This window comes from Salvelinus fontinalis, chromosome 2 (assembly GCF_029448725.1).
Source record: "Salvelinus fontinalis isolate EN_2023a chromosome 2, ASM2944872v1, whole genome shotgun sequence".
In the NCBI taxonomy this organism is placed as follows: domain Eukaryota; kingdom Metazoa; phylum Chordata; class Actinopteri; order Salmoniformes; family Salmonidae; genus Salvelinus; species Salvelinus fontinalis.
The window spans coordinates 92208777-92236113 of NC_074666.1; the positions used below are offsets into that span (position 1 = coordinate 92208777).

Below are 27337 nucleotides of genomic sequence, written 5' to 3' on the forward strand. Positions count from 1 at the left end.
AGTCTATGTTATCTGTTTCTATGTTGGTTTTGGGTTACCTGGTATGGCTCTTGATTAGAGGCAGGTGGTTTGCGTTTTCCTCTAATTAAGAGTCATATTTAGGTAGGGCGTTCTCACTGTTTGTTTGTGGGTGATTGTCTCCTGTGATGTCTCTCGTGTTCGATGTATTTTCACATATGGGACTGTTTGGCTGTTCATTACGTTTCGATGTCGTCTGTTTCCTGTTCGTGAGTTTACGTTCAGTTATGTAAGTTTATGTTCAGGTTTCGTTCTACGTCGTTTTGTTATTTTTGTAAGTTTGAAAGTGTTTTGTTTTGTTTCGTGTGGCCGTCGTATTTATAATAAAAGATGGCTTATTTCCCGCAAACCGCATTTTGGTCTGAAGATCCTTCTCTCCTCACCTCATCCGAGGATGAGGAGAGCGACAGCCTTAACAAAACCTGCCTTAAAGACCTACCTAAAAGTCCTGTCTTATTAAATACCTGCCTTAAAGACCTGCCATAAAGATCTACCTAAAAGTCCTGTCTTATTAAATACCTGCCTTAAAGACCTGCCATAAAGATCTACCTAAAAGTCCTGTCTTATTAAATACCTGCCTTAAAGACCTGCCATAAAGATCTACCTAAAAGTCCTGTCTTATTAAATACCTGCCTTAAAGACCTGCCATAAAGATCTACCTAAAAGTCCTGTCTTATTAAATACCTGCCTTAAATACCTGCCTTAAAAACCTGCCATAAAGACCTACCTTAAAGACCTACCTAAAAGACCTGCCTTAATAAAGACCTGCCTAAAAGACCTACCTAAAATACATGCCTTAAAGACCTGCCTTAAAAACCTGCCATAAAGACCTACCTAAAAGACCTGCCTTAAAGACCTGCCTTAAAGACCTTCCTCAAAGACCTGCCTTAAGGACCTGCCTTAAAGGAGTTAAAGTAATGCTTCCTCTTTACCTACTTAAAGGAGTTGAAGCCAGTAATGCTTCCTCTTTACCTACTTAAAGGAGTTAAAGCCAGTAATGCTTCCTCTTTACCTACTTAAAGGAGTTGAAGCCAGTAATGCTGCCTCTTTACCTACTTAAAGGACTTAAAGCCAGTAATGCTTCCTCTTTACCTACTTAAAGGAGTTGAAGCCAGTAATGCTGCCTCTTTACCTACTTAAAGGACTTAAAGCCAGTAATGCTTCCTCTTTACCTACTTAAAGGAGTTAAAGCCAGTAATGCTGCCTCTTTACCTACTTAAAGGAGTTAAAGCCAGTAATGCTGCCTCTTTACCTACTTAAAGGAGTTGAAGCCAGTAATGCTTCCTCTTTACCTACTTAAAGGAGTTAAAGCCAGTAATGCTTCCTCTTTACCTACTTAAAGGAGTTGAAGCCAGTAATGCTTCCTCTTTACCTACTTAAAGGACTTGAAGCCAGTAATGCTTCCTCTTTACCTACTTAAAGGAGTTGAAGCCAGTAATGCTTCCTCTTTACCTACTTAAAGGAGTTAAAGCCAGTAATCCTCTCCACACACAGTGTGATGGTTATGGACTGTATTTGACCATGAACTAGTTACTGTAGCTGTTATGCGCATCTATAGTGGCTCTCTTAAGGTAGATGTTGAGTAGATGTTTTCACAGGCCACATCAGTGTCATGGTCTATGTCTGAGTGTTGGAGCACATGCAGGTACCACCATCGGACACATATTATTAGTTATGTGTATTATTCGTTTTCTTAACTGTATTGTTGGTTAAGGGCTCGTAGTAAGCATGTCACTGTAAGGTCTACACCTGTTGTATTTGGCGCATGTGACTAATACAATTTGATTTGAACATTGTTGGATTGTTCAGATAGCCCTGTACAGCAACCTGTAGAATGTATTTATGCTGAAACAGAAAAAGCTCTTTGCTGTCTGACGCCCTGCACTCAGGACCATAATGAAGATGTTGCTGTTTGTTAATGACAGACCAAAGGGCTTGTCCCAACCGTCTCAACACTCTGGAGGGACTGAAACTTCCCCTAACATTAACATTAACCCTCTGTTGTTACCATGATTGTCTATATACTAACTTCACTCTGTAGTGACGGACCTTCCCCTAACATTAACCTTAACCCTCTGTTGTTACCATGATTCTCTATATACTAACTTCACTCTGTAGTGACGGACCTTCCCCTAACATTAACCTTAACCCTCTGTTGTTACCATGATTCTCTATATACTAACTTCACTCTGTAGTGACGGACCTTCCCCTAACATTAACCTTAACCCTCTGTTGTTACCATGATTCTCTATATACTAACTTCACTCTGTAGTGATGGACCTTCCCCTAACATTAACCTTAACCCTCTGTTGTTACCATGATTATCTATAAACTAACTTCACTCTGTAGTGATGGACCTTCCCCTCACATTAACCTTAACCCTCTGTTGTTACCATGATTCTCTATATACTAACTTCACTCTGTAGTGATGGACCTTCCCCTAACCTTAACCCTCTGTTGTTACCATGATTCTCTATATATTAACTTCACTCTGTAGTGACGGACCTTCCCCTAATATTAACATTAACCCTCTGTTGTTACCATGATTCTCTATATACTAACTTCACTCTGTAGTGATGGACCTTCCCCTAACATTAACCCTCTGTTGTTACCATGATTCTCTATATACTAACTTCACTCTGTAGTGATGGACCTTCCCCTAACATTAACCTTAACCCTCTGTTGTTACCATGATTCTCTATATACTAACTTCACTCTGTAGTGATGGACCTTCCCCTAACCTTAACCCTCTGTTGTTACCATGATTCTCTATATACTAACTTCACTCTGTAGTGATGGACCTTCCCCTAACATTAACCTTAACCCTCTGTTGTTACCATGATTCTCTATATACTAACTTCACTCTGTAGTGACGGACCTTCCCCTAACATTAACCTTAACCCTCTTGTTACCATGATTCTCTATATACTAACTTCACTCTGTAGTGATGGACCTTCCCCTAACATTAACCTTAACCCTCTGTTGTCACCATGATTCTCTATATACTAACTTCACTCTGTAGTGATGGACCTTCCCCTAACATTAACCTTAACCCTCTTGTTACCATGATTCTCTATATACTAACTTCACTCTGTAGTGATGGACCTTCCCCTAACATTAACCCTCTGTTGTTACCATGATTCTCTATATACTAACTTCACTCTGTAGTGATGGACCTTCCCCTAACATTAACCTTAACCCTCTGTTGTTACCATGATTCTCTATATACTAACTTCACTCTGCAGTGATGGACCTTCCCCTAACATTAACCTTAACCCTCTGTTGTTACCATGATTCTCTATATACTAACTTCACTCTGTAGTGACGGACCTTCCCCTAACATTAACCCTCTGTTGTTACCATGATTCTCTATATACTAACTTCACTCTGTAGTGATGGACCTTCCCCTAACATTAACCCTCTGTTGTTACCATGATTCTCTATATACTAACTTCACTCTGTAGTGACGGACCTTCCCCTAACATTAACCTTAACCCTCTGTTGTTACCATGATTCTCTATATACTAACTTCACTCTGTAGTGATGGACCTTCCCCTAACATTAACCCTCTGTTGTTACCATGATTCTCTATATACTAACTTCACTCTGTAGTGATGGACCTTCCCCTAACATTAACCCTCTGTTGTTACCATGATTATTTCTAACACAAACGCAGGGGTCATGAACCAGGGTCATGGCCTGTCACCTGACCTTGCATCCTGCTCTAGGACCATGATTCTCTGTCCTGCTTGGTTCTGTACTAAGGTTGATTCTCTCGACACCATGGCTCTATTTAGTAAAAGGTTAGTAATTAGTAATTAACCAATTAACAAACAAAACAAAGATTACGAACACATGTAGGATAAAGTTATATAGTGGTCTATGTCTAACCATGGTCAGATAAAGTTATATAGTGGTCTATGTCTAACCATGGTCAGATAAAGTTATATAGTGGTGTATGTCTAACCATGGTCAGATAAAGTTATATAGTGGTCTATGTCTAACCATGGTCAGATAAAGTTATATAGTGGTCTATGTCTAACCATGGTCAGATAAAGTTATATAGTGGTCTATGTCTAACCATGGTCAGATAAAGTTATATAGTGGTCTATGTCTAACCATGGTCAGATAAAGTTATATAGTGGTCTATGTCTAACCATGGTCAGATAAAGTTATATAGTGGTCTATGTCTAACCATGGTCAGATAAAGTTATATAGTGGTCTATGTCTAACCATGGTCAGATAAAGTTATATAGTGGTCTATGTCTAACCATGGTCAGATAAAGTTATATAGTGGTCTATGTCTAACCATGGTCAGATAAAGTTATATAGTGGTCTATGTCTAACCATGGTCAGATAAAGTTATATAGTGGTCTATGTCTAACCATGGTCAGATAAAGTTATATAGTGGTCTATGTCTAACCATGGTCAGATAAAGTTATTTAGTGGTCTATGTGTAACTATGGTCAGATAAAGTTATATAGTGGTCTATGTCTAACCATGGTCAGATAAAGTTATATAGTGGTCTATGTCTAACCATGGTCAGATACAGTTATATAGTGATCTATGTCTAACCATGGTCAGATAGTTATATAGTGGTCTATGTCTAACCATGGTCAGATAAAGTTATATAGTGGTCTATGTCTAACTATGGTCAGATAAAGTTATAGGGTGGTCTATGTCAAACCATGGTCAGATAAAGTTATATAGTGGTCTATGTCTAACCATGGTCAGATAAAGTTATATAGTGGTCTATGTCTAACCATGGTCAGATAAAGTTATATAGTGGTCTATGTCTAACCATGGTCAGATAAAGTTATATAGTGGTCTATGTCTAACCATGGTCAGATAAAGTTATATAGTGGTCTATGTCTAACCATGGTCAGATAAAGTTATATAGTGGTCTATGTCTAACCATGGTCTGAGAGCCACAACTACCATCCAAAGTCTCTGTAGGTAAATTACCCGTTGATGTATCACCTCATATCGGTGTCATTAGAGGTCATTAGGGGTCATTAAGGGTCATTCGGCTTCACAGGTCACAGCCCTGGGCGAAATGTCTTTGTTAGCCTCCCTGCAGGTCTGCAATGAGACAATTACTCCACAATTACTCCACAATTACTCCACAATTACTCCACAATTGCTCCACAGCTCCACAGAGAGAGGTTGGAGGTAAAACCACTGTCACTATTCTGTAGGAGGACCAATAGGAAGAGAGAGGAAGGAGTTAACACTACTGTCACTACTCTGTAGGAGGGCCAATAGGGAGAGAGAGGAAGGAGTTAACACCACTGTCACTACTCTGTAGGAGGACCAATAGGGAGAGAGAGGAAGGAGTTAACACCACTGTCACTACTCTGTAGGAGGACCAATAGGGAGAGAGAGGAAGGAGTTAACACCACTGTCACTACTCTGTAGGAGGACTAATAGGGAGAGAGAGGAAGGAGTTAACACCACTGTCACTACTCTGTAGGAGGACCAATAGGGAGAGAGAGGAAGGAGTTAACACCACTGTCACTACTCTGTAGGAGGACCAATAGGGAGAGAGAGGAAGGAGTTAACACCACTGTCACTACTCTGTAGGAGGACCAATAGGGAGAGAGAGGAAGGAGTTAACACCACTGTCACTACTCTGTAGGAGGACCAATAGGGAGAGAGAGGAAGGAGATAACACCACTGTCACTACTGTGGGACATCAAACAGCAGGACACCAGATGAATGCAGGACAATGTCATCCTACAGCTGCTGTTACATGGTGGGGTTGCTAGGATCCGACCAGTTACACCCACACGAAACAACACGTCACCTTCGTTATAAAAACACACACAGTACAAACAGACTTCACCTTGAGTGAACTCAGCAAAGAAGAAGTTAAGTATTCAACTCTGATTCACTATCCTCCTGGTACATGTCTGATTCACTATCCTTCTGGTACATGTCTGATTCACTATCCTCCTGGTACCTGTCTGATTTACTATCCTTCTGGTACATGTCTGATTCACTATCCTCCTGGTACATGTCTGATTCACTATGTCTGATTCACTATGTCTGATTCACTATCCTCCTGGTACATGTCTGATTCACTATCCTCCTGGTACATGTCTGATTCACTATCCTCCTGGTACATGTCTGATTCACTATCCTCCTGGTACATGATTCACTATCCTCCTGGTACATGTCTGATTCACTATCCTCCTGGTACATGTCTGATTCACTATCCTCCTGGTATATGTTTCACTATCCTCCTGGTACATGATTCACTATCCTCCTGGTACATGTCTGATTCACTATCCTCCTGGTACATGTCTGATTCACTATCCTCCTGGTACATGTCTGATTCACTATCCTCCTGGTACATGTCTGATTCACTATCCTCCTGGTACATGTCTGATTCACTATCCTCCTGGTACATGTCTGATTCACTATCCTCCTGGTACATGTCTGATGCACTATGTCTGATTCACTATCCTCCTGGTACATGTCTGATTCACTTTGTCTGATTCACTATCCTCCTGGTATATGTCTGATTCACTATCCTCCTGGTATATGTCTGATTCACTATCCTCCTGGTACATGTCTGATTCACTATCCTCCTGGTACATGTCTGATTCACTATCCTCCTGGTACATGTCTGATTCACTATCCTCCTGGTACATGTCTGATTCACTATGTCTGATTCACTATCCTCCTGGTATATGTCTGATTCACTATCCTCCTGGTACATGTCTGATTCACTATCCTCCTGGTACATGTCTGATTCACTATCCTCCTGGTACATGTCTGATTCACTATCCACCTGGTACATGTCTGATTCACTATGTCTGATTCACTATCCTCCTGGTACATGTCTGATTCACTATCCTCCTGGTACATGTCTGATTCACTATCCTCCTGGTATATGTCTGATTCACTATGTCTGATTCACTATCCTCCTGGTATATGTCTGATTCACTATCCTCCTGGTACATGTCTGATTCACTATCCTCCTGGTACATGTCTGATTCACTATCCTCCTGGTATATGTCTGATTCACTATCCTCCTGGTACATGTCTGATTCACTATCCTCCTGGTACATGTCTGATTCACTATCCTCCTGGTACATGTCTGATTCACTATCCTCCTGGTACATGTCTGATTCACTATCCTCCTGGTACAAGTCTGATTCACTATCCTCCTGGTACATGTCTGATTCACTATCCTCCTGGTACATGTCTGATTCACTATCCTCCTGGTATATGTCTGATTCACTATCCTCCTGGTACATGTCTGATTCACTATCCTCCTGGTACATGTCTGATTCACTATCCTCCTGGTACATGTCTGATTCACTATCCTCCTGGTACATGTCTGATTCACTATCCTCCTGGTACATGTCTGATTCACTATCCTCCTGGTACATGTCTGATTCACTATCCTCCTGGTACATGTCTGATTCACTATGTCTGATTCACTATCCTCCTGGTACATGTCTAATTCACTATCCTCCTGGTACTTGTCTGATTCACTATCCTCCTGGTACATGATTCACTATCCTCCTGGTACATGTCTGATTCACTATCCTCCTGGTACATGTCTGATTCACTATGTCTGATTCACTATCCTCCTGGTACATGTCTGATTCACTATCCTCCTGGTACATGTCTGAGTCACTATCCTCCTGGTACATGTCTGATTCACTATCCTCCTGGTATATGTCTGATTCACTATGTCTGATTCACTATCCTCCTGGTACATGTCTGATTCACTATCCTCCTGGTACATGTCTGATTCACTATCCTCCTGGTACATGTCTGATTCACTATCCTCCTGGTACATGTCTGATTCACTATCCTCCTAATACATGTCTGATTCACTATCCTCCTGGTACATGTCTGATTCACTATCCTCCTGGTACATGTCTGATTCACTTTGTCTGATTCACTATCCTCCTGGTATATGTCTGATTCACTATCCTCCTAATACATGTCTGATTCACTATCCTCCTGGTACATGTCTGATTCACTATCCTCCTGGTACATGTCTGATTCACTTTGTCTGATTCACTATCCTCCTGGTATATGTCTGATTCACTATCCTCCTGGTATATGTCTGATTCACTATCCTCCTGGTACATGTCTGATTCACTATCCTCCTGGTACATGTCTGATTCACTATCCTCCTGGTACATGTCTGATTCACTATCCTCCTGGTACATGTCTGATTCACTATGTCTGATTCACTATCCTCCTGGTATATGTCTGATTCACTATCCTCCTGGTACATGTCTGATTCACTATCCTCCTGGTACATGTCTGATTCACTATCCTCCTGGTACATGTCTGATTCACTATCCACCTGGTACATGTCTGATTCACTATGTCTGATTCACTATCCTCCTGGTACATGTCTGATTCACTATCCTCCTGGTACATGTCTGATTCACTATCCTCCTGGTATATGTCTGATTCACTATGTCTGATTCACTATCCTCCTGGTATATGTCTGATTCACTATCCTCCTGGTACATGTCTGATTCACTATCCTCCTGGTACATGTCTGATTCACTATCCTCCTGGTATATGTCTGATTCACTATCCTCCTGGTACATGTCTGATTCACTATCCTCCTGGTACATGTCTGATTCACTATCCTCCTGGTACATGTCTGATTCACTATCCTCCTGGTACATGTCTGATTCACTATCCTCCTGGTACAAGTCTGATTCACTATCCTCCTGGTACATGTCTGATTCACTATCCTCCTGGTACATGTCTGATTCACTATCCTCCTGGTATATGTCTGATTCACTATCCTCCTGGTACATGTCTGATTCACTATCCTCCTGGTACATGTCTGATTCACTATCCTCCTGGTACATGTCTGATTCACTATCCTCCTGGTACATGTCTGATTCACTATCCTCCTGGTACATGTCTGATTCACTATCCTCCTGGTACATGTCTGATTCACTATCCTCCTGGTACATGTCTGATTCACTATGTCTGATTCACTATCCTCCTGGTACATGTCTAATTCACTATCCTCCTGGTACTTGTCTGATTCACTATCCTCCTGGTACATGATTCACTATCCTCCTGGTACATGTCTGATTCACTATCCTCCTGGTACATGTCTGATTCACTATGTCTGATTCACTATCCTCCTGGTACATGTCTGATTCACTATCCTCCTGGTACATGTCTGAGTCACTATCCTCCTGGTACATGTCTGATTCACTATCCTCCTGGTATATGTCTGATTCACTATGTCTGATTCACTATCCTCCTGGTACATGTCTGATTCACTATCCTCCTGGTACATGTCTGATTCACTATCCTCCTGGTACATGTCTGATTCACTATCCTCCTGGTACATGTCTGATTCACTATCCTCCTAATACATGTCTGATTCACTATCCTCCTGGTACATGTCTGATTCACTATCCTCCTGGTACATGTCTGATTCACTATCCGCCTGGTACATGTCTGATTCACTATCCTCCTGGTACATGTCTGATTCACTATCCTCCTGGTACATGTCTGATTCACTATCCTCCTGGTACATGTCTGATTCACTATCCTCCTGGTACAGGTCTGATTCACTATCCTCCTGGTACATGTCTGATTCACTATCCTCCTGGTACATGTTTCATGTGCTAGCCAGCTAGATACACTTGAACTGATGTGGCCTTCCTGCTTCTCTGTGAGAGGGCATACCTTTCATTGTGGAGGGATTAAGAGAGAGAAGACTGCGGATGTGAGGATTCATCCAGGATGATTTAGAAGTGTCCAGAGACTCTCCAGTGCTGCTGCAGGTTCCAGAAGAGGGGGAGAAGAGGGGGAGGAGGAGGAAGGGAGAGGGGGGATAGAGAGTTGAGAAATACCGCAGAGATTGTTTCAGAAATGCTTGGGCTAAAATGATTTGAGTTAGGAACAGGTCCTTCAGAGATATTTTCAGAAATGCTGGCACTAAAAGGGTAAGGAGGCGAGGGGTGTTAGGGGGGTCACTGGGGCCGGTCGTCTAGTGGGGGGGACTAACGAAAACAAATGAGCGAACGAGGTCAAGGGTCAGGGGGGTTGTGATCAAGGCTCAAGGATCCCCCACCTTACACACACACACACACACACACTGACCCCCCCCCCCCCCCCCCCCCCCCCTTGTAAGATTGATGAATCCACAGTGATACAGGCCCAGAGAGAAGCCATTTCTCAGTATCACTCACCAACAGAGGCCTCTGAACCCCGAGGACAGCTAACCAAGCCACTAGGAGCAAACCAGGGTTCAAAACCTTTCATACACCGTGACCGTTTGCTGCATTTATCTTTGCCAGCCTGGAGGGCCAGGAGGGAGGGATTTACAGTAGTTGGGGCTTCTCTATAGGGTCCATTGCAACAGACAGGCTCCATCAGGCACAGAGGAAGTATTTCAAATGACTTAGAATAGTATTTGAACCCAGGTCTGGCTATCAGCTAGTGGCGTGCTGCCCTGCCTCTGCCCCAGACCACCTGTTGGCCCATTAGGTCTTAATGGACCTGGTAATGTAGAGGCCTGGGACCTGGGGACACGTTGACCTGACTGGAGGCAGGAGGGCTTGTTATGCTGATGAAGGAGGACCCAAAAGCGACGTAATAGAAACAGAGTCTTTATTCCAGTCTTAGACAAAAACGATACTCCTGATATATCTATGGTAAAAACAAAACAGGAAAACTGAAATCCTCTCGTCAGTAGAGATGAACGACTGGAGACGCGACCACTAGACACCTGCTCACATGCAGCATCTGATGAAAGCAAAAACACGACAGGGCGGAACAAGGACACTGAACAGCAAACATCAAACAAGAATCCGACAAGGACTGAAGCGGAAAACAGAGGAAGAAATAGGAACTCTAATGAGGGCAAAAATAGGGGACAGGTGTGAAAGAGTAAATGAGGTCGTTAGGAGAATGAGAAACAGCTGGGAGCAGGAACGGAACGATAGAGAGAGAGCGGGAGAGGGAGAAAGGGAGGAGGAGAGAGAAGGATAGAAAAGAGGGAAAGAACCTAATAAGACCAGCAGAGGGAAGCACAGGGACAAGACATGATGATCAAAAACATGACAGTACCCCCCCACTCACCGAGCGCCTCCTGGCGCACTCGAGGAGGAACCCTGGCGGCAACGAAGGAAATCATCAATCAACGAACGGTCCAGCACATCCCGAGATGGAACCCAACTCCTCTCCTCAGGACCGTAACCCTCCCAATCCACTAAATACTGGTGACCACGTCCCCGAGAACGCATGTCCATGATCTTCCGTACCTTGTAAATAGGTGCGCCCTCGACAAGGACGGGAGGGGGGGAGGGAAGACGAACGGGAGCGCGAAGAAAAGGCTTGACACAAGAGACATGGAAGACAGGGTGGACGCGACGAAGATGTCGCGGAAGAAGCAGTCGCACAGCGACAGGATTGACGACCTGAGAGACACGGAACGGACCAATGAACCGCGGAGTCAACTTGCGAGAAGCTGTCGTAAGGGGAAGGTTACGAGTGGAAAGCCACACTCTCTGACCGCGACAATACCTAGGACTCTTAATCCTACGTTTATTGGCGGCTCTCACAGTCTGCGCCCTGTAACGGCAAAGTGCAGACCTGACCCTCCTCCAAGTGCGCTCACAACGTTGGACAAAAGCCTGAGCGGAGGGAACGCTGGACTCGGCGAGCTGGGACGAGAACAGAGGAGGCTGGTAACCAAGACTACTCTGAAACGGAGATAGCCCGGTAGCAGACGAAGGAAGCGAGTTGTGAGCGTACTCAGCCCAGGGGAGCTGTTCTGCCCAAGATGCAGGGTTTCGAAACGAAAGGCTGCGTAAAATGCGACCAATCGACTGATTGGCCCTTTCTGCTTGACCGTTAGACTGGGGATGAAATCCGGAAGAGAGACTGACGGAAGCACCAATCAAACGACAGAACTCCCTCCAAAACTGTGACGTGAATTGCGGACCTCTGTCTGAAACGGCGTCTAACGGGAGGCCATGAATTCTGAACACATTCTCAATGATGATTTGTGCCGTCTCCTTAGCGGAAGGAAGCTTAGCGAGGGGAATGAAATGTGCCGCCTTAGAGAACCTATCGATAACCGTAAGAATCACAGTCTTCCCCGCAGACGAAGGCAGACCGGTAATAAAGTCTAAGGCGATGTGAGACCATGGTCGAGAAGGAATGGGAAGCGGTCTGAGACGACCGGCAGGAGGAGAGTTACCTGACTTAGTCTGCGCGCAGTCCGAACAAGCAGCCACGAAACGGCGCGTGTCCCGCTCCTGAGTAGGCCACCAAAACCGCTGGCGAATAGAAGCAAGCGTACCCCGAACGCCGGGGTGGCCAGCTAACTTGGCAGAATGAGCCCACTGAAGAACAGCCAGACGAGTAGAGACAGGAACAAACAGAAGGTTACTAGGACAAGCGCGCGGCGACGCAGTGTGAGTGAGTGCTTGCTTTACCTGTCTCTCAATTCCCCAGACAGTCAACCCGACAACACGCCCTTCAGGAAGAATCCCCTCGGGGTCGGTAGAAACCACAGAAGAACTAAAGAGACGGGATAAGGCATCAGGCTTGGTGTTCTTATTCCCCGGGCGATAGGAAATCACGAACTCGAAACGAGCGAAAAACAACGCCCAACGAGCTTGACGTGCATTAAGTCGTTTGGCAGAACGGATGTACTCAAGGTTCTTATGGTCAGTCCAAACGACAAAAGGAACGGTCGCCCCCTCCAACCAGTGTCGCCATTCGCCTATGGCTAAGCGGATAGCGAGCAGTTCGCGGTTACCCACATCATAGTTGCGTTCCGATGGCGACAGGCGATGAGAAAAGTAAGCGCAAGGATGAACCTTATCGTCAGACTGGAAGCGCTGGGACAGAATGGCTCCCACGCCCACCTCTGAAGCGTCAACCTCGACAATGAATTGTTTAGTGACGTCAGGAGTAACAAGGATAGGGGCGGATGTAAAACGCTTCTTGAGGAGATCAAAAGCTCCCTGGGCGGAACCGGACCACTTAAAGCAAGTCTTGACAGAAGTCAGAGCTGTGAGAGGGGCAGCCACTTGACCGAAATTACGAATGAAACGCCGATAGAAATTAGCGAAACCGAGAAAGCGCTGCAACTCGACACGTGACTTAGGAACAGGCCAATCGCTGACAGCCTGGACCTTAGCGGGATCCATCTGAATGCCTTCAGCGGAAATAACAGAACCGAGAAAAGTGACAGAGGAGACATGAAAGGCGCACTTCTCAGCCTTCACGTAGAGACAATTCTCTAAAAGGCGCTGGAGTACACGTCGAACGTGCTGAACATGAATCTCGAGTGACGGTGAAAAAATCAGGATATCGTCAAGGTAAACGAAAACAAAGATGTTCAGCATGTCTCTCAGTACATCATTAACTAATGCCTGAAAGACAGCTGGAGCATTAGAGAGACCGAACGGCAGAACCCGGTATTCAAAATGCCCTAACGGAGTGTTAAACGCCGTTTTCCACTCGTCCCCCTCTCTGATGCGTACGAGATGGTAAGCGTTACGAAGGTCCAACTTAGTAAAGAACCTGGCTCCCTGCAGCATCTCGAAGGCTGACGACATAAGGGGAAGCGGATAACGATTCTTAACCGTTATGTCATTCAGCCCTCGATAATCCACGCAGGGGCGCAGAGTACCGTCCTTCTTCTTAACAAAGAAAAACCCCGCTCCGGCGGGAGAGGAAGAAGGCACCACAGTACCGGCGTCGAGAGAAACAGACAGATAATCCTCGAGAGCCTTACGTTCGGGAGCCGACAGAGAGAATAGTCTACCCCGAGGAGGAGTGGTCCCCGGAAGGAGATCAATACAACAATCATACGACCGGTGAGGAGGAAGAGAGCTGGCTCTGGACCGACTGAAGACCGTGCGTAGATCATGATATTCCTCCGGCACTCCTGTCAAATCACCAGGTTCCTCCTGAGTAGAGGGGACAGAAGAAACAGGAGGTATAGCAGACATAAAACACTTCACATGACAAGAAACATTCCAGGATAGGATAGAATTACTAGACCAATTAATAGAAGGATTATGACATACTAGCCAGGGATGACCCAAAACAACAGGTGTAAAAGGTGAACGAAAAATCAAAAAGGAAATGGTCTCACTGTGGTTACCAGATACTGTGAGGGTTAAAGGTAGTGTCTCACATCTGATACTGGGGAGAGAACTACCATCTAAGGCGAACATGGGCGTGGGCCTCCCTAACTGTCTGAGAGGAATCTCATGTTTCCGAGCCCATGCTTCGTCCATAAAACAACCCTCAGCCCCAGAGTCTATCAAGGCACTGCAGGAAGCAGCCGAACCGGTCCAGCGTAGATGGACCGACAAGGTAGTACAGGATCTTGATGGAGAGACCTGAGTAGTAGCGCTCACCAGTAGCCCTCCGCTTACTGATGAGCTCTGGCTTTTACTGGACATGATATGACAAAATGTCCAGCAGAACCGCAATAGAGACAAAGGCGGTTGGTGATTCTCCGTTCCCTCTCCTTAGTCGAGATGCGAATACCTCCCAGCTGCATGGGCTCAGTCTCTGAGCTGATGGGAGAAGATGGTTGAGATGCGGAGAGGGGAAACACCGTTAACGCGAGCTCTCTTCCACGAGCTCGGTGACGAAGATCTACCCGTCGTTCTATGCGGATGGCGAGTGCAATCAAAGAGTCCAAGCTGGAAGGAACCTCCCGGGAGAGAATCTCATCCTTAACCTCAGCGTGAAGTCCCTCCAAAAAACGAGCGAGCAACGCCGGCTCGTTCCAGTCACTGGATGCAGCAAGAGTGCGAAACTCTATAGAGTAATCCGTTATGGATCGATCACCTTGACATAGGGAAGCCAGGACCCTGGAAGCCTCCTTCCCAAAAACAGAACGATCAAAAACGCGTATCATCTCCTCCTTAAAGTTCTGATAAACGTTAGAACACTCAGCCCTTGCCTCCCAGATAGCTGTGCCCCACTCCCGAGCCCGACCAGTCAGGAGCGATATGACGTAAGCGATCCGAGCTCTCTCTCCTGAGTATGTGTTGGGCTGGAGAGAGAACACAATATCACACTGGGTGAGAAAGGAGCGACACTCAGTGGGCTGCCCAGAGTAACAAGGTGGGTTATTAACCCTAGGTTCCGGAGACTTGGAAGACCAGGAAGTAGCTGGTGGCACGAGACGAAGACTCTGAAACTGTCCTGAGAGATCGGAGACATGAGCGGCCAGGGTCTCAACGGCATGACGAGCAGCAGACAATTCCTGCTCGTGTCTACCGAGCATTTCTCCCTGGATCTCGATGGCAGTCTTGCGAGAATCCGTAGTCGCTGGGTCCATTCTTGGTCGGATTCTTCTGTTATGCTGATGAAGGAGGACCCAAAAGCGACGTAATAGAAACAGAGTCTTTATTCCAGTCTTAGACAAAAACGATACTCCTGATATATCTATGGTAAAAACAAAACAGGAAAACTGAAATCCTCTCGTCAGTAGAGATGAACGACTGGAGACGCGACCACTAGACACCTGCTCACATGCAGCATCTGATGAAAGCAAAAACACGACAGGGCGGAACAAGGACACTGAACAGCAAACATCAAACAAGAATCCGACAAGGACTGAAGCGGAAAACAGAGGAAGAAATAGGAACTCTAATGAGGGCAAAAATAGGGGACAGGTGTGAAAGAGTAAATGAGGTCGTTAGGAGAATGAGAAACAGCTGGGAGCAGGAACGGAACGATAGAGAGAGAGCGGGAGAGGGAGAAAGGGAGGAGGAGAGAGAAGGATAGAAAAGAGGGAAAGAACCTAATAAGACCAGCAGAGGGAAGCACAGGGACAAGACATGATGATCAAAAACATGACAGGGCTGGATACAGACAGTCAACACCAAGGTTAAGGAAAGCTACTGTCTTCCATGACTAGAGCAGCACCACTACGTCTGCCTCCTCAGTACTTTAACGCCTCGTGTTTAGGAAAAGTAATAGATGAAGGATTGAGGCTGGATACAGACAGGCAATACCAATGTTAAGAACAGCTACAGACACCCATTAGACTACGAGACTAACGCGGATACTAATGCCTCCTATGCTTTTGTCATAGGACCCCCAATAGACTGGGAGGAGGCTAGATAGACTCCCTGTTATCTCTCTCTGACATGGACGTAGAAAATACCTGTTATCTCTCTCTGACATGGACATGTAGAAAATACCTGTTATCTCTCTCTGACATGGACATGTAGAAAATACCTGTTATCTCTCTCTGACATGGATATGTAGAAAATACATGTTATCTCTCTCTGACATGGACATGTAGAAAATACCTGTTATCTCTCTGACATGGACATGTAGAAAATACACGTTATCTCTCTCTGACATGGACATGTAGAAAATACATGTTATCTCTCTCTGACATGGACATGTAGAACATACCTGTTATCTCTCTATGACATGTAGAAAATACCTGTTATCTCTCTCTGACATGGACATGTAGAAAATACATGTTATCTCTCTCTGACATGGACATGTAGAAAATACCTGTTATCTCTCTGACATGGACATGTAGAAAATACATGTTATCTCTCTCTGACATGGACATGTAGAAAATACATGTTATCTCTCTGACATGGACATGTAGAAAATACATGTTATCTCTCTCTGACATGGACATGTAGAACATACCTGTTATCTCTCTGACATGGACATGTAGAAAATACCTGTTATCTCTCTGACAATGAGATGTAGAAAATACCTGTTATCTCTCTCTGACATGAACATGTAGAAAATACCTGTTATCTCTCTGTCATGGACATGTAGAAAATACATGTTATCTCTCTCTGACATGGACATGTAGAAAATACATGTTATCTCTCTGACATGGACATGTAGAAAATACATGTTATCTCTCTCTGACATGGACATGTAGAACATACCTGTTATCTCTCTGACAATGAGATGTAGAAAATACCTGTTATCTCTCTCTGACATGAACATGTAGAAAATACCTGTTATCTCTCTGTCATGGACATGTAGAAAATACCTGCTATCTCTCTGACATGGACATGTAGAAAATACCTGTTATCTCTCTCTGACATGTAGAAAATACCTGTTATCTCTCTCTGACATGGACATGTAGAAAATACCTGTTATCTCTCCCTGACATGGACATGTAGAAAATACCTGTTATCTCTCTCTGACATGGGCATGTAGAAAATACCTGTTATCTCTCCGACATGGACATGTAGAAAATACCTGTTATCTCTCTCTGACATGGACATGTAGAAAATACCTGTTATCTCTCTCTGACATGGACATGTAGAAAATACCTGTTATCTCTCTCTGACATGTAGAAAACACCTGTTATCTCTCTCTGACATGGACATGTAGAAAATACATGTTATCTCTCTGACATGGACATGTAGAAAATACATGTTATCTCTCTCTGACATGTAGAAAACACCTGTTATCTCTCTCTGACATGAACATGTAGAAAAGAAGATGGCTCTGGGTTGAACCTGATGATGTCAGAACCTGACTGAGGCGCTGATAGAAACAGCTACAGGGGATATTGACCAATAGCTGAATGACTGGGAAGCTCAGAGATGACACGTGTTTAATAGGAAGTGGAGGTTGCAGGATGTTGAGTGGTATCTGAAGCAAGGCTGTCCTCTACTGGAGAATAAACATACAACACCATCCAGGGTTCAGTACCATTCAAAGTCCGATTTTCCCTAACCCCTAACCCTAAATCTAACCCTAACCTGTACTCCTACCCTAACCCTAACCTTAACCCTTACCTTAAGCCAAAAACCTAACCTTAACCCTAAAACGAATCCTAGCTCCTAATCCTGAGCCTAAAACGAATCCTAGCTCCTAATCCTGAGCCTATAACTAATCCTAGCTCCTAATCCTGAGCCTAAAACTAATCCTAGCTCCTAATCCTGAGCCTAAAACTAATCCTAGCTCCTAATAGTGAGCCTAAAACTAATCCTAGCTCCTAATCCTGAGCCTAAAACTAATCCTAGCTCCTAATCCTGAGCCTAAAACTAATCCTAGCTCCTAATCCTGAGCCTAAAACTAATCCTAGCTCCTAATCCTGAGCCTTAACCTAATTTGAACCTTAACACTAACCTTAACCCTAAACCCCCTAGAAACAGCCTTTGACCTTGTGGGGACCAACAAAATGTCCTCAGTTTGTCAAATTGTTGTTTGTTTACAATTCTTGTGGGGAGTTCTGGTCCCGACAAGAAAAGTTAAACACGTCCACGCACACACACACACACACACACACACACACACACACACACACACACACACACACACACACACACACACACACACACACACACACACACACACACACACACACACACACACAGTCACATAGAACCACACGGACCAGGTGGGGTTATTAAAAATGTAGAGTTTAATATATATATATTTATTCTTGACATTCTGATAAGGATTGCGGTAGGCTTCACAGTACACACTGACTGTGTTCCACTTTATATGCTAAGCAGAGGGAAAGGGGTAGGCGGGGCTTAGCGTTGTGGAGGCGGGGCGTGGCGGTGGTCTTGCCGAGCGGGAGGGACAGCAGCTTTGTTTCTACACTAGTTATGAAAAGCAGAAGAAAGGAGGAGGCAGTACATCCAACGGGCAACAGCTCCCCTGAAGGTGAAGGATAGGTACAGGATACTGATGTAGGATCAGCTTCCCCTCCCTCATTCCTAGTATTAACCATATGTGGGGGAAATGTTACACTGACCCAGGGTCAGCGTCTAATGCCAAATTCACTCTACTCCAACTCCAGGGCAACAGCCATTCCTCTTTCAACCCATGACGCCCTCATCGTCATGAACTCATCTTGACCAATCAACGCACATCAATCAATTTCCACATATCATCTATAATATCACATTGCATTTTGTAGGTGCCCCTAAAATAGTTGATTATAAATATATCCCTAAAAAGACAGTGATTGACGCGTCATGGATTATCAAAAGACTACCTAAATCCATGACAGTGTCACATTTTCCCCTCTATCCATAAATCAGAATAAACCTCAAAAACGACAAGTAAACAAGTTGATCTGTAACAGCAAAACAGACTGGATGAAGGGACTTGAGGTTTGGGGTTGGTAGTTAAAACAGACTGGATTGAAGGGACATGAGGTTTGGGGTTGGTGGTTAAAACAGACTGGATGAAGGGACATGAGGTTTGGGGTTGGTGGTTAAAACAGACTGGATGAAGGGACATGAGGTTTGGGGTTGGTGTTTAAAACAGACTGGATGAAGGGACATGAGGTTTGGGGTTGGTGGTTAAAACAGACTGGATGAAGGGACATGAGGTTTGGGGTTGGTGGTTAAAATAGACTGGATGAAGGGACATGAGGTTTGGGGTTGGTAGTTAACACAATAATATATCGTTTGAAAGACACCCCTGCCACGCATCCTCACAGAAAATATATGAAGCCAGCACAGACAGTAAACTCTTATAAATTAAAAACGTAAATAACCAATGTGAGGGCACTAGCAAATCGTCATAGTGTATAATCTCCACCACTATCAATATAACTCAGTGTTTATCACCAAGATCTACATAAACATCGCAGTTAATTGACAAGAACACATTCTGACTGAGGCATACCATACAACAACACTGCAGAGGTATTTGACCGGGGGTTCACACCCCCCAGGGGTTCATGGAGGTACTGCAGTATAAAATAGTAGAATCTTTCTAATGACAGTGATTATATTCCTCAACTCCTAATATTGAGCTCATCACACTTATTGGAGCTAATTACATTCACTGGAGCACCTGATATAGGCATTGAAAAGCGAGTTCCAGTCACAGTCTATACTGTAGGGTAGGGTGGGGTCTATACTGTAGGGTAGGGTGGGGTCTATACTGTAGGGTAGGGTGGGGTCTATACTGTAGGGTAGGGTGGGGTCTATAATGTAGGGTAGGGTGGGGTCTATACTGTAGGGTAGGGTGGGGTCTATACTGTAGGGTAGGGTGGGGTCTATACTGTAGGGTAGTGTGGGGTCTATACTGTAGGGTAGGGTGGGGTCTATACTGTAGGGTAGGGTGGGGTCTTTACTCTAGGGTAGGTTGGGGTCTATACTGTAGGGTAGGGTGGGGTCTATACTGTAGGGTAGGGTGGGGTCTATACTGTAGGGTAGGGTGGGTCTATACTGTAGGGTAGGGTGGGGTCTATACTGTAGGGTAGGGTGGTGTCTATATTGTAGGGTAGGGTGGGGTCTTTACTGTAGGGCAGGGTGGGGTCTTTACTGTAGGGTAGGGTGGGGTCTATACTGTAGGGTAGGTTGGGGTCTTTACTGTAGGGTAGGGTGGGGTCTATACTGTAGGGCAGGGTGGGGTCTATACTGTAGGGTAGGGTGGCGTCTATACTTTAGGGTAGGGTGGGGTCTATACTGTAGAGTAGGTTGGGGTCTATACTGTAGGGTGGGGTGGGGTCTATACTGTAGGGTAGGGTGGGGTCTATACTGTAGGGTAGGGTGGGGTTTATACTGTAGGGTAGGGTGGGGTCTATACTGTAGGGTAGGGTGGGGTCTATACTGTAGGGTAGGGTGAGGTCTATAATGTAGAGTAGGTTGGGGTCTATACTGTAGGGTAGGGTGGGGTCTATACTGTAGGGTAGGGTGGCCTCTATACTGTAGGGTAGGGTGGGGTCTATACTGTAGGGTAGGGTGGGGTCTTCACTGTAGGGCAGGGTGGGGTCTATACTGTAGGGTAAGGTGGGGTCTATACTGTAGGGTAGGGTGGGGTCTTTACTGTAGGGTAGGGTGGGTCTATACTGTAGGGTAGGGTGGGGTCTATACTGTAGGGTAGGGTGGGGTCTATACTGTAGGGTAGGGTGGGGTCTATACTGTAGGGTGGGGTGGGGTCTATACTGTAGGGTAGGGTGGGGTCTATACTGTAGGGTAGGGTGGGGTTTATACTGTAGGGTAGGGTGGGGTCTTTACTGTAGGGTAGGGTGGGGTCTATACTGTATGGTAGGGTGGGGTCTATACTGTAGGGTAGGGTGGGGTCTATACTGTAGGGTAGGGTGGCGTCTATACTGTAGGGTAGGGTAGGGTTTATACTGTAGGGTAGGGTGGGGTCTATACTGTAGGGTAGGGTGGGGTCTTTACTCTAGGGTAGGGCAGGGTTTATACTGTAGGGTAGGCTGGGGTCTGTTTTTGACTCTGAGGGTATGAAAGTAAACAACGTAATGGCACAGTATGTGCTGTGATGATGTCATAGCAGCTGTCTGTGACTGTTGTCTCCAAGCAGTCCTGGTGGTTGTTTAAAAGACGCAGAGGAATCTAAGATGACAGGCTGAATGTTTAGTTTCCAATGTTAGGCGTGCACTGTGTCAAATACAACTGAGTCGTTCCACGGAAAGAGTTCCTTTTGGCCCCTTGGATATTTGAAGTAGAGAAATTGTGCACCAATATTGAAAAGCCTCTCATATTAAAGGAAGACCACATTGGTCATTTAATAAAATCACAATTTTGACACGTCCCTCCGTCAACCCTGTGACACTTTTAGAAAGATTTTAACCAGTTTAATCCACAAAATGTCACAAAGTTTCAACATAATTATAAAGCCTTAGTTTAATTTGTTACTTTGATAAAGTCATTTCTGAGAATTATTATTATGTGATTAGTGATTCATTTACATATGTCCCTAATATTTAAGTTCAAGTCTGTGACGTGAACTGAACTCTCGTTCTAATAATGCTGAAACTGTTCATTTTTTATATTTTTTTTGTGGGGGGGGGGGGAACTTTGAACATCTAATAGTCAAATCATAGAGTAAAAGCCGGTCGGACTGTTTGTGGTCATCTTCTGGTGTTTTGTAGAGGGAAACTGAGCCGGTCCAGCAGAACACCCTGTTACCCATAGATAGACAAGATTGAAATGTTTTCACTATTTCTCATTGTTTAAGTTTACATTCAATTGCCTCTCCCCTCCCTGTTGCACACAGCAAACGTCCATTCCCCCGTGTCACAGGGGGGTTTATGGCTGATTTAAGAAGAAATCGCCAACCCCGTTACTTTATTTGGCACGGAATAGGCACTTACTATAGTAATGCTTTTTATTTCACCTCTTGAGATGGAAAATGTGTTTTTCATGACAGAATGTGAAAATTAGGTCAAATCAAACGTTTCCTTTGACCGAGTTACACTTCTTAAAAGGCACCGTAGTGGTGGAACGAGCCACCTATCCATCACCATCTCTGATTGATTCCTCATATTATCTGGACTATCCTTGGCAACATATCTTCCAAAAACCAAATCAGTAAACCGCCACTTCTTCCTCTATATGCGTATAGCGTTCAAATGCAGGGTATATTTGTATAAAGATGGCTTTTTTGACGGAGTATTTCTTGGTGATTTACTAAGGGGCCCTCCCAGAACAGTAATATCTTTCTTCACTCATGTTTCCGCAGCGTCACATGTCTGTTGTGTTGTTGTGTGTGAATCTGGTAATAAATCGTGTGCAGGGGACAAAAATAAACATCACATTATTTATCATATCATTTCTCTACACATAATAAATATTTCATCACATATATTAATATATATGTATAATGAAGATTTGCCTTTACATTACACTTTACCTCTTAGGTTTATACACATATTTATGTACAGTTCTTTGTATTTACACTATAGGGTCGAAGATCACAGAGCCTGAAATACCTAGCCTGGACGACAGAGCCTGGACGACAGAGCCTGGACTACAGAGCCTGGACGACAGAGCCTGAAATACAGAGCCTGGACTACAGAGCCTGGACTACAGAGCCTGGACGACAGAGCCTGAAATACAGAGCCTGGACTACAGAGCCTGGACTACAGAGCCTGGACGACAGAGCCTGGTCTACAGAGCCTGGTCTACAGAGCCTGGACGACAGAGCCTGGACGACAGAGCCTGGACGACAGAGCCTGGACGACAGAGCCGGGACGACAGAGCCTGGACTACAGAGCCTGGACTACAGAGCCTGGACTACAGAGCCTGGACTACAGAGCCTGGACTACAGAGCCGGGACGACAGAGCCTGAAATACAGAGCCTGGACTACAGAGCCTGGACTACAGAGCCTGGTCTACAGAGCCTGGACTACAGAGCCTGAAATACAGAGCCTGGACTACAGAGCCTGAAATACAGAGCCTGAAATACAGAGCCTGGACTACAGAGCCTGGTCTACAGAGCCTGGACTACAGAGTCTGGACTACAGAGCCTGGAATACAGAGCCTGGACTACAGAGCCTGGACTACAGAGCCTGGTCTACAGAGCCTGAAATACAGAGCCTGCACTACAGAGCCTGAAATACAGAGCCTGGTCTACAGAGCCTGGACTACAGAGCCTGGTCTACAGAGCCTGGACTAGAGAGCCTGGTCTACAGAGCCTGGTCTACAGAGCCTGGACTATAGAGCCTGGACTATAGAGCCTGGACTACAGAGTCTAGACTACAGAGCCTGGACTACAGAGCCTGGACTACAGAGCCTGGACTACAGAGCCTAGACTACAGAGCCTAGACTACAGAGCCTGGTCTACAGAGCCTGAAATACAGAGCCTGGTCTACAGAGCCTGAAATACAGAGCCTGGTCTACAGATCCTGGACTACAGAGCCTGGACTACAGAGCCTGGTCTACAGAGCCTGGAATACAGAGCCTGGTCTACAGAGCCTGGTCTACAGAGCCTGGTCTACAGAGCCTGGACTACAGAGCCTGGACTACAGAGCCTGGAGTTAAGAGAGAAACATATTTCGAACCTGAAGCAGTCTTTGGAACCTTTGGATCTGATTGGTTGTTTTATGAGCAGTTTTGAGGAGGAACATAATTGGTCCTCTGAGACTGACCCCTCTGTATCAAGCTCTAATACCCTTTTCACACTATCTTGCAAACCCAAACAGTATTGTGCTGGCTTGGATATTTTCCTTTTAAAAGGTTCTTTCCAGCATGGATCCAGCAGCTTTAGTGGAGGTGTAACCAGGCCAGAACAATACAGCGCGGTTCTGCTCAGCTCAGAAGTATGAAAAGGGTAAAATGTATCTCTCCAGTCTGAAAGGTATGATGTCTCTCCCAGTCTGAAAGGTATGATGTCTCTCCCCAGTCTGAAAGGTGTGATGTCACTCCCCAGTCTGAAAGGTATGATGTCACTCCCAGTCTGAAAGGTATGATGTCACTCCCCAGTCTGAAAGGTGTGATGTCACTCCCCAGTCTGAAAGGTGTGATGTCTCTCCCCAGTCTGAAATGTATGATGTCACTCACTCCCCAGTCTGAAAGGTGTGATGTCTCTCCCCAGTCTGAAATGTATGATGTCACTCACTCCCCAGTCTGAAAGGTATGATGTCTCTCCCCAGTCTGAAAGGTATGATGTCACTCCCCAGTCTGAAAGGTATGATGTCACTCACTCCCCAGTCTGAAAGGTGTGATGTCACTCCCCAGTCTGAAATGTATGATGTCACTCCCTCGTCTAAATTGTATGATGTCACTCCCCAGTCTGAAAGGTATGATGTCACTCCCCAGTCTGAAAGGTATGATGTCACTCCCCAGTCTGAAAGGTATGATGTCACTCCTGAGTGTGAAAGGTATGATGTCACTCCTCAGTCTCTGTGAGCACAGCTCTGCTATTGGATCCAGACAGGTTTTAAGCAATAAGGGGCCTTCATTTTGGGGACATAAATCAAATGGCTAGTTAGTATTCTGGACCCAACTCGAAAACATATTTCATGTCCATCATTATTGTCTAACGATACAGTTTGATAGTTGAAAACCCCTTCTGAGAACAGCAACAATATACTGAGTTCTATTCCAAAGACATTCTAATACTGTGCTGGTGAAAATATGTGCGTGAATTCCTCTTTAACCCTGTACAAATACATTATTGCTACTTACAAAGCAGTCCTACCGATGTCTCCTAACTGTGTATCAATGCAGATATGTGTACATGGGATAGACATGGAAAGAATAGGGACTGGGGCCAGGGGTGACACAGACATCAGGGTTGGGGTCCATTCCATTTCAATTCAGTCATTCAGAAAGTAAACACTTTGCTTCCTAAATTGACCGAATTGAAATGGAATGGACCCAAACCCTTCACAGAATAGGGTTAGTTATGCATTTCATACTGCATTATTCAATAGACTCTGTTCATCATCATCTCTATAGTGTGCAGAAAACTAGGACTAATAACTATCTCATCATATTACCCTGTTAGGAATACAGTACACTACACACAATGACCCTGAAGACCCCCTAACCACACATCTACACAACCAGTCAGACCCACTTTACCCACACATCTACACAACAAGTCAGACCCACTTTACCAACACATCTAACCAACCAATCAGACCCACTTTACCCACACATCTAACCAACCAATCAGACCCACTTTACCCACACATCTACCCAACCAATCAGACCCACTTTACCCACACATCTACCCAACCAATCAGACCCACTTTACCCACACATCTACACAACCAGTCAGACCCACTTTACCCACACATCTACCCAACCAATCAGACCAACTTTACCCACACATCTTCACAACCAGTCAGACCCACTTTACCCACACATCTGCCCAACCAATCAGACCCACTTTACCCACACATCTACCCAACCAATCAGACCAACTTTACCCACACATCTACCCAACCAGTCAGACCCACTTTACCCACACATCTTCACAACCAGTCAGACCCACTTTACCCACACATCTACCCAACCAATCAGACCCACTTTACCCACACATCTACACAACCAGTCAGACCCACTTTACCCACACATCTACACAACCAGTCAGACCCACTTTACCCACACATCTACCCAACCATTCAGACCCACTTTACCCACACATCTACACAACCAGTCAGACCCACTTTACCCACACATCTACACAACCAGTCAGACCCACTTTACCCACACATCTACCCAACCAGTCAGGTTACGAGTTTCCTTCCTTTAGGGTCAGGGCAAAGTATTTGTGAGTATGCGATGCATGTATTGCAATTTAAGTGCAGGCTTTTCATATAAGGCAAAAAAAAAATACTTAAAAAGTCACAAAAAATACTGATCACTGTTTCAAAGAGAGGAAAAAACTGTAGTATCCCACAAAGCAAAAATAAAACATAATACTGAACATGGCATTAATACTCCTCCATGTAATCCATATGTCTTCTTTCTTCCAAAGGCAACTGGTCCTCCTCTATATGGCATGTGGTGTGTTATTGTTTCCTCACATTGACTTTACATTACTATTTGCGTAGTATTTCTAAGAGATGAGTTTTGCTTGCAGCCTGCAGGTATAGCATAATGTGAGGGGGGGGGGGGGATTCAGTCCTGGAGTTCCAGGTCAGAGGTCAAGGTTCAGTCCTGGAGTTCCAGGTCAGAGGTCATTGTTCAGACCTGGAGTTTCAGGTCAAAGGTCAGTTGAGCATTGTGGTGTATAAGAAGAAGCCTTGTTTGTTTGTTTTGTCTGGGAGCGTCGTGGCAGTGCGGTGTGAGCGAGCGAGCATTACAGTCTAACAGTATGTACAGCTAGCTGGATGTAGGAGCGCCACTGTGCCAGCCTCGGGCGAGCTCTGATGATGTCACATCATCGGGCAGTCTCAGGGTAATGATGTCATAAGGTGGTGTCCTGGGGTTCGTCGTCCTCAGGCACGGCGTAGGGGTCGTGGTCTGGGTTTTCGTCTCTCCCCGGGGGAGGAGAGTGTGTCACCGCTCCGTAGCGCCTGCAGGGGGCAGCACCGCTGAACTCGTCGATGAGGCTGTCCAGGTTCACATTGATGGAGGGGATTTCATAATTGAAGTAATCTAATGATGGCATGGTTAGCGAGTTGGCATGGCGACAGAGGTGGGAAGTGATTATTATGGTGTGGTGGTGGTGAAGAGAAGCATGAGGAAGAGGAGGAGGAGGAGGAGGAGGAGGAGGAGGAGGAGGAGGAGGAGGAGGAGGAGGAGGAGGAGGAGGAGGAGGAGGAGGAGGGCGTATGGTGATGATGGTGTGTAAAAAAGGAATAAAGCAGAAAGGAAATTTAGTTTTTTGAGTCAGAAAAAACTACATTCTGTTGTTGTTGTTTGAAGAAAGCAGCAGCAGGTAAATATGTTATGTTGGTCTCTGACACATTCTACACAGGGAGGTAGTCATACTGTGTTACTGGGCTAGTAGTAATAACACCAGACACCTCTGGAGAAGCTAGGTCTATAACAGTACACAGGTCCTTTGTGCTGCTGTCCAAAATAATAACGAAAAGTTAATTCAACTTTGTTCAGTGAAATAAAATAACACGTTTTCAAAATTATTTCACAATGACACAAAA

At 45.0% G+C, this 27337-nt stretch overlaps 1 protein-coding gene across 6 annotated transcripts in view; it reads right to left on the bottom strand.

Annotated features, from left to right (window-relative positions):
- Nucleotides 1-18412: 18412 nt before the first annotated feature.
- The window catches only part of LOC129831781 (rho GTPase-activating protein 44-like), a 152068-nt gene continuing 143143 nt past the window's right edge, over nt 18413-27337 (bottom strand). For 5 of the 6 annotated variants that reach the window (XM_055895233.1, XM_055895223.1, XM_055895261.1 and 2 more), the window contains one exon: nt 18413-26831. In XM_055895233.1, coding sequence (XP_055751208.1) covers nt 26641-26831 — 191 coding nt within the window. In that variant the 3' untranslated portion in view covers nt 18413-26640. The remainder of the gene's footprint in view (nt 26832-27337) is intronic. The other variant, XR_008755813.1, reaches the window with a different exon arrangement.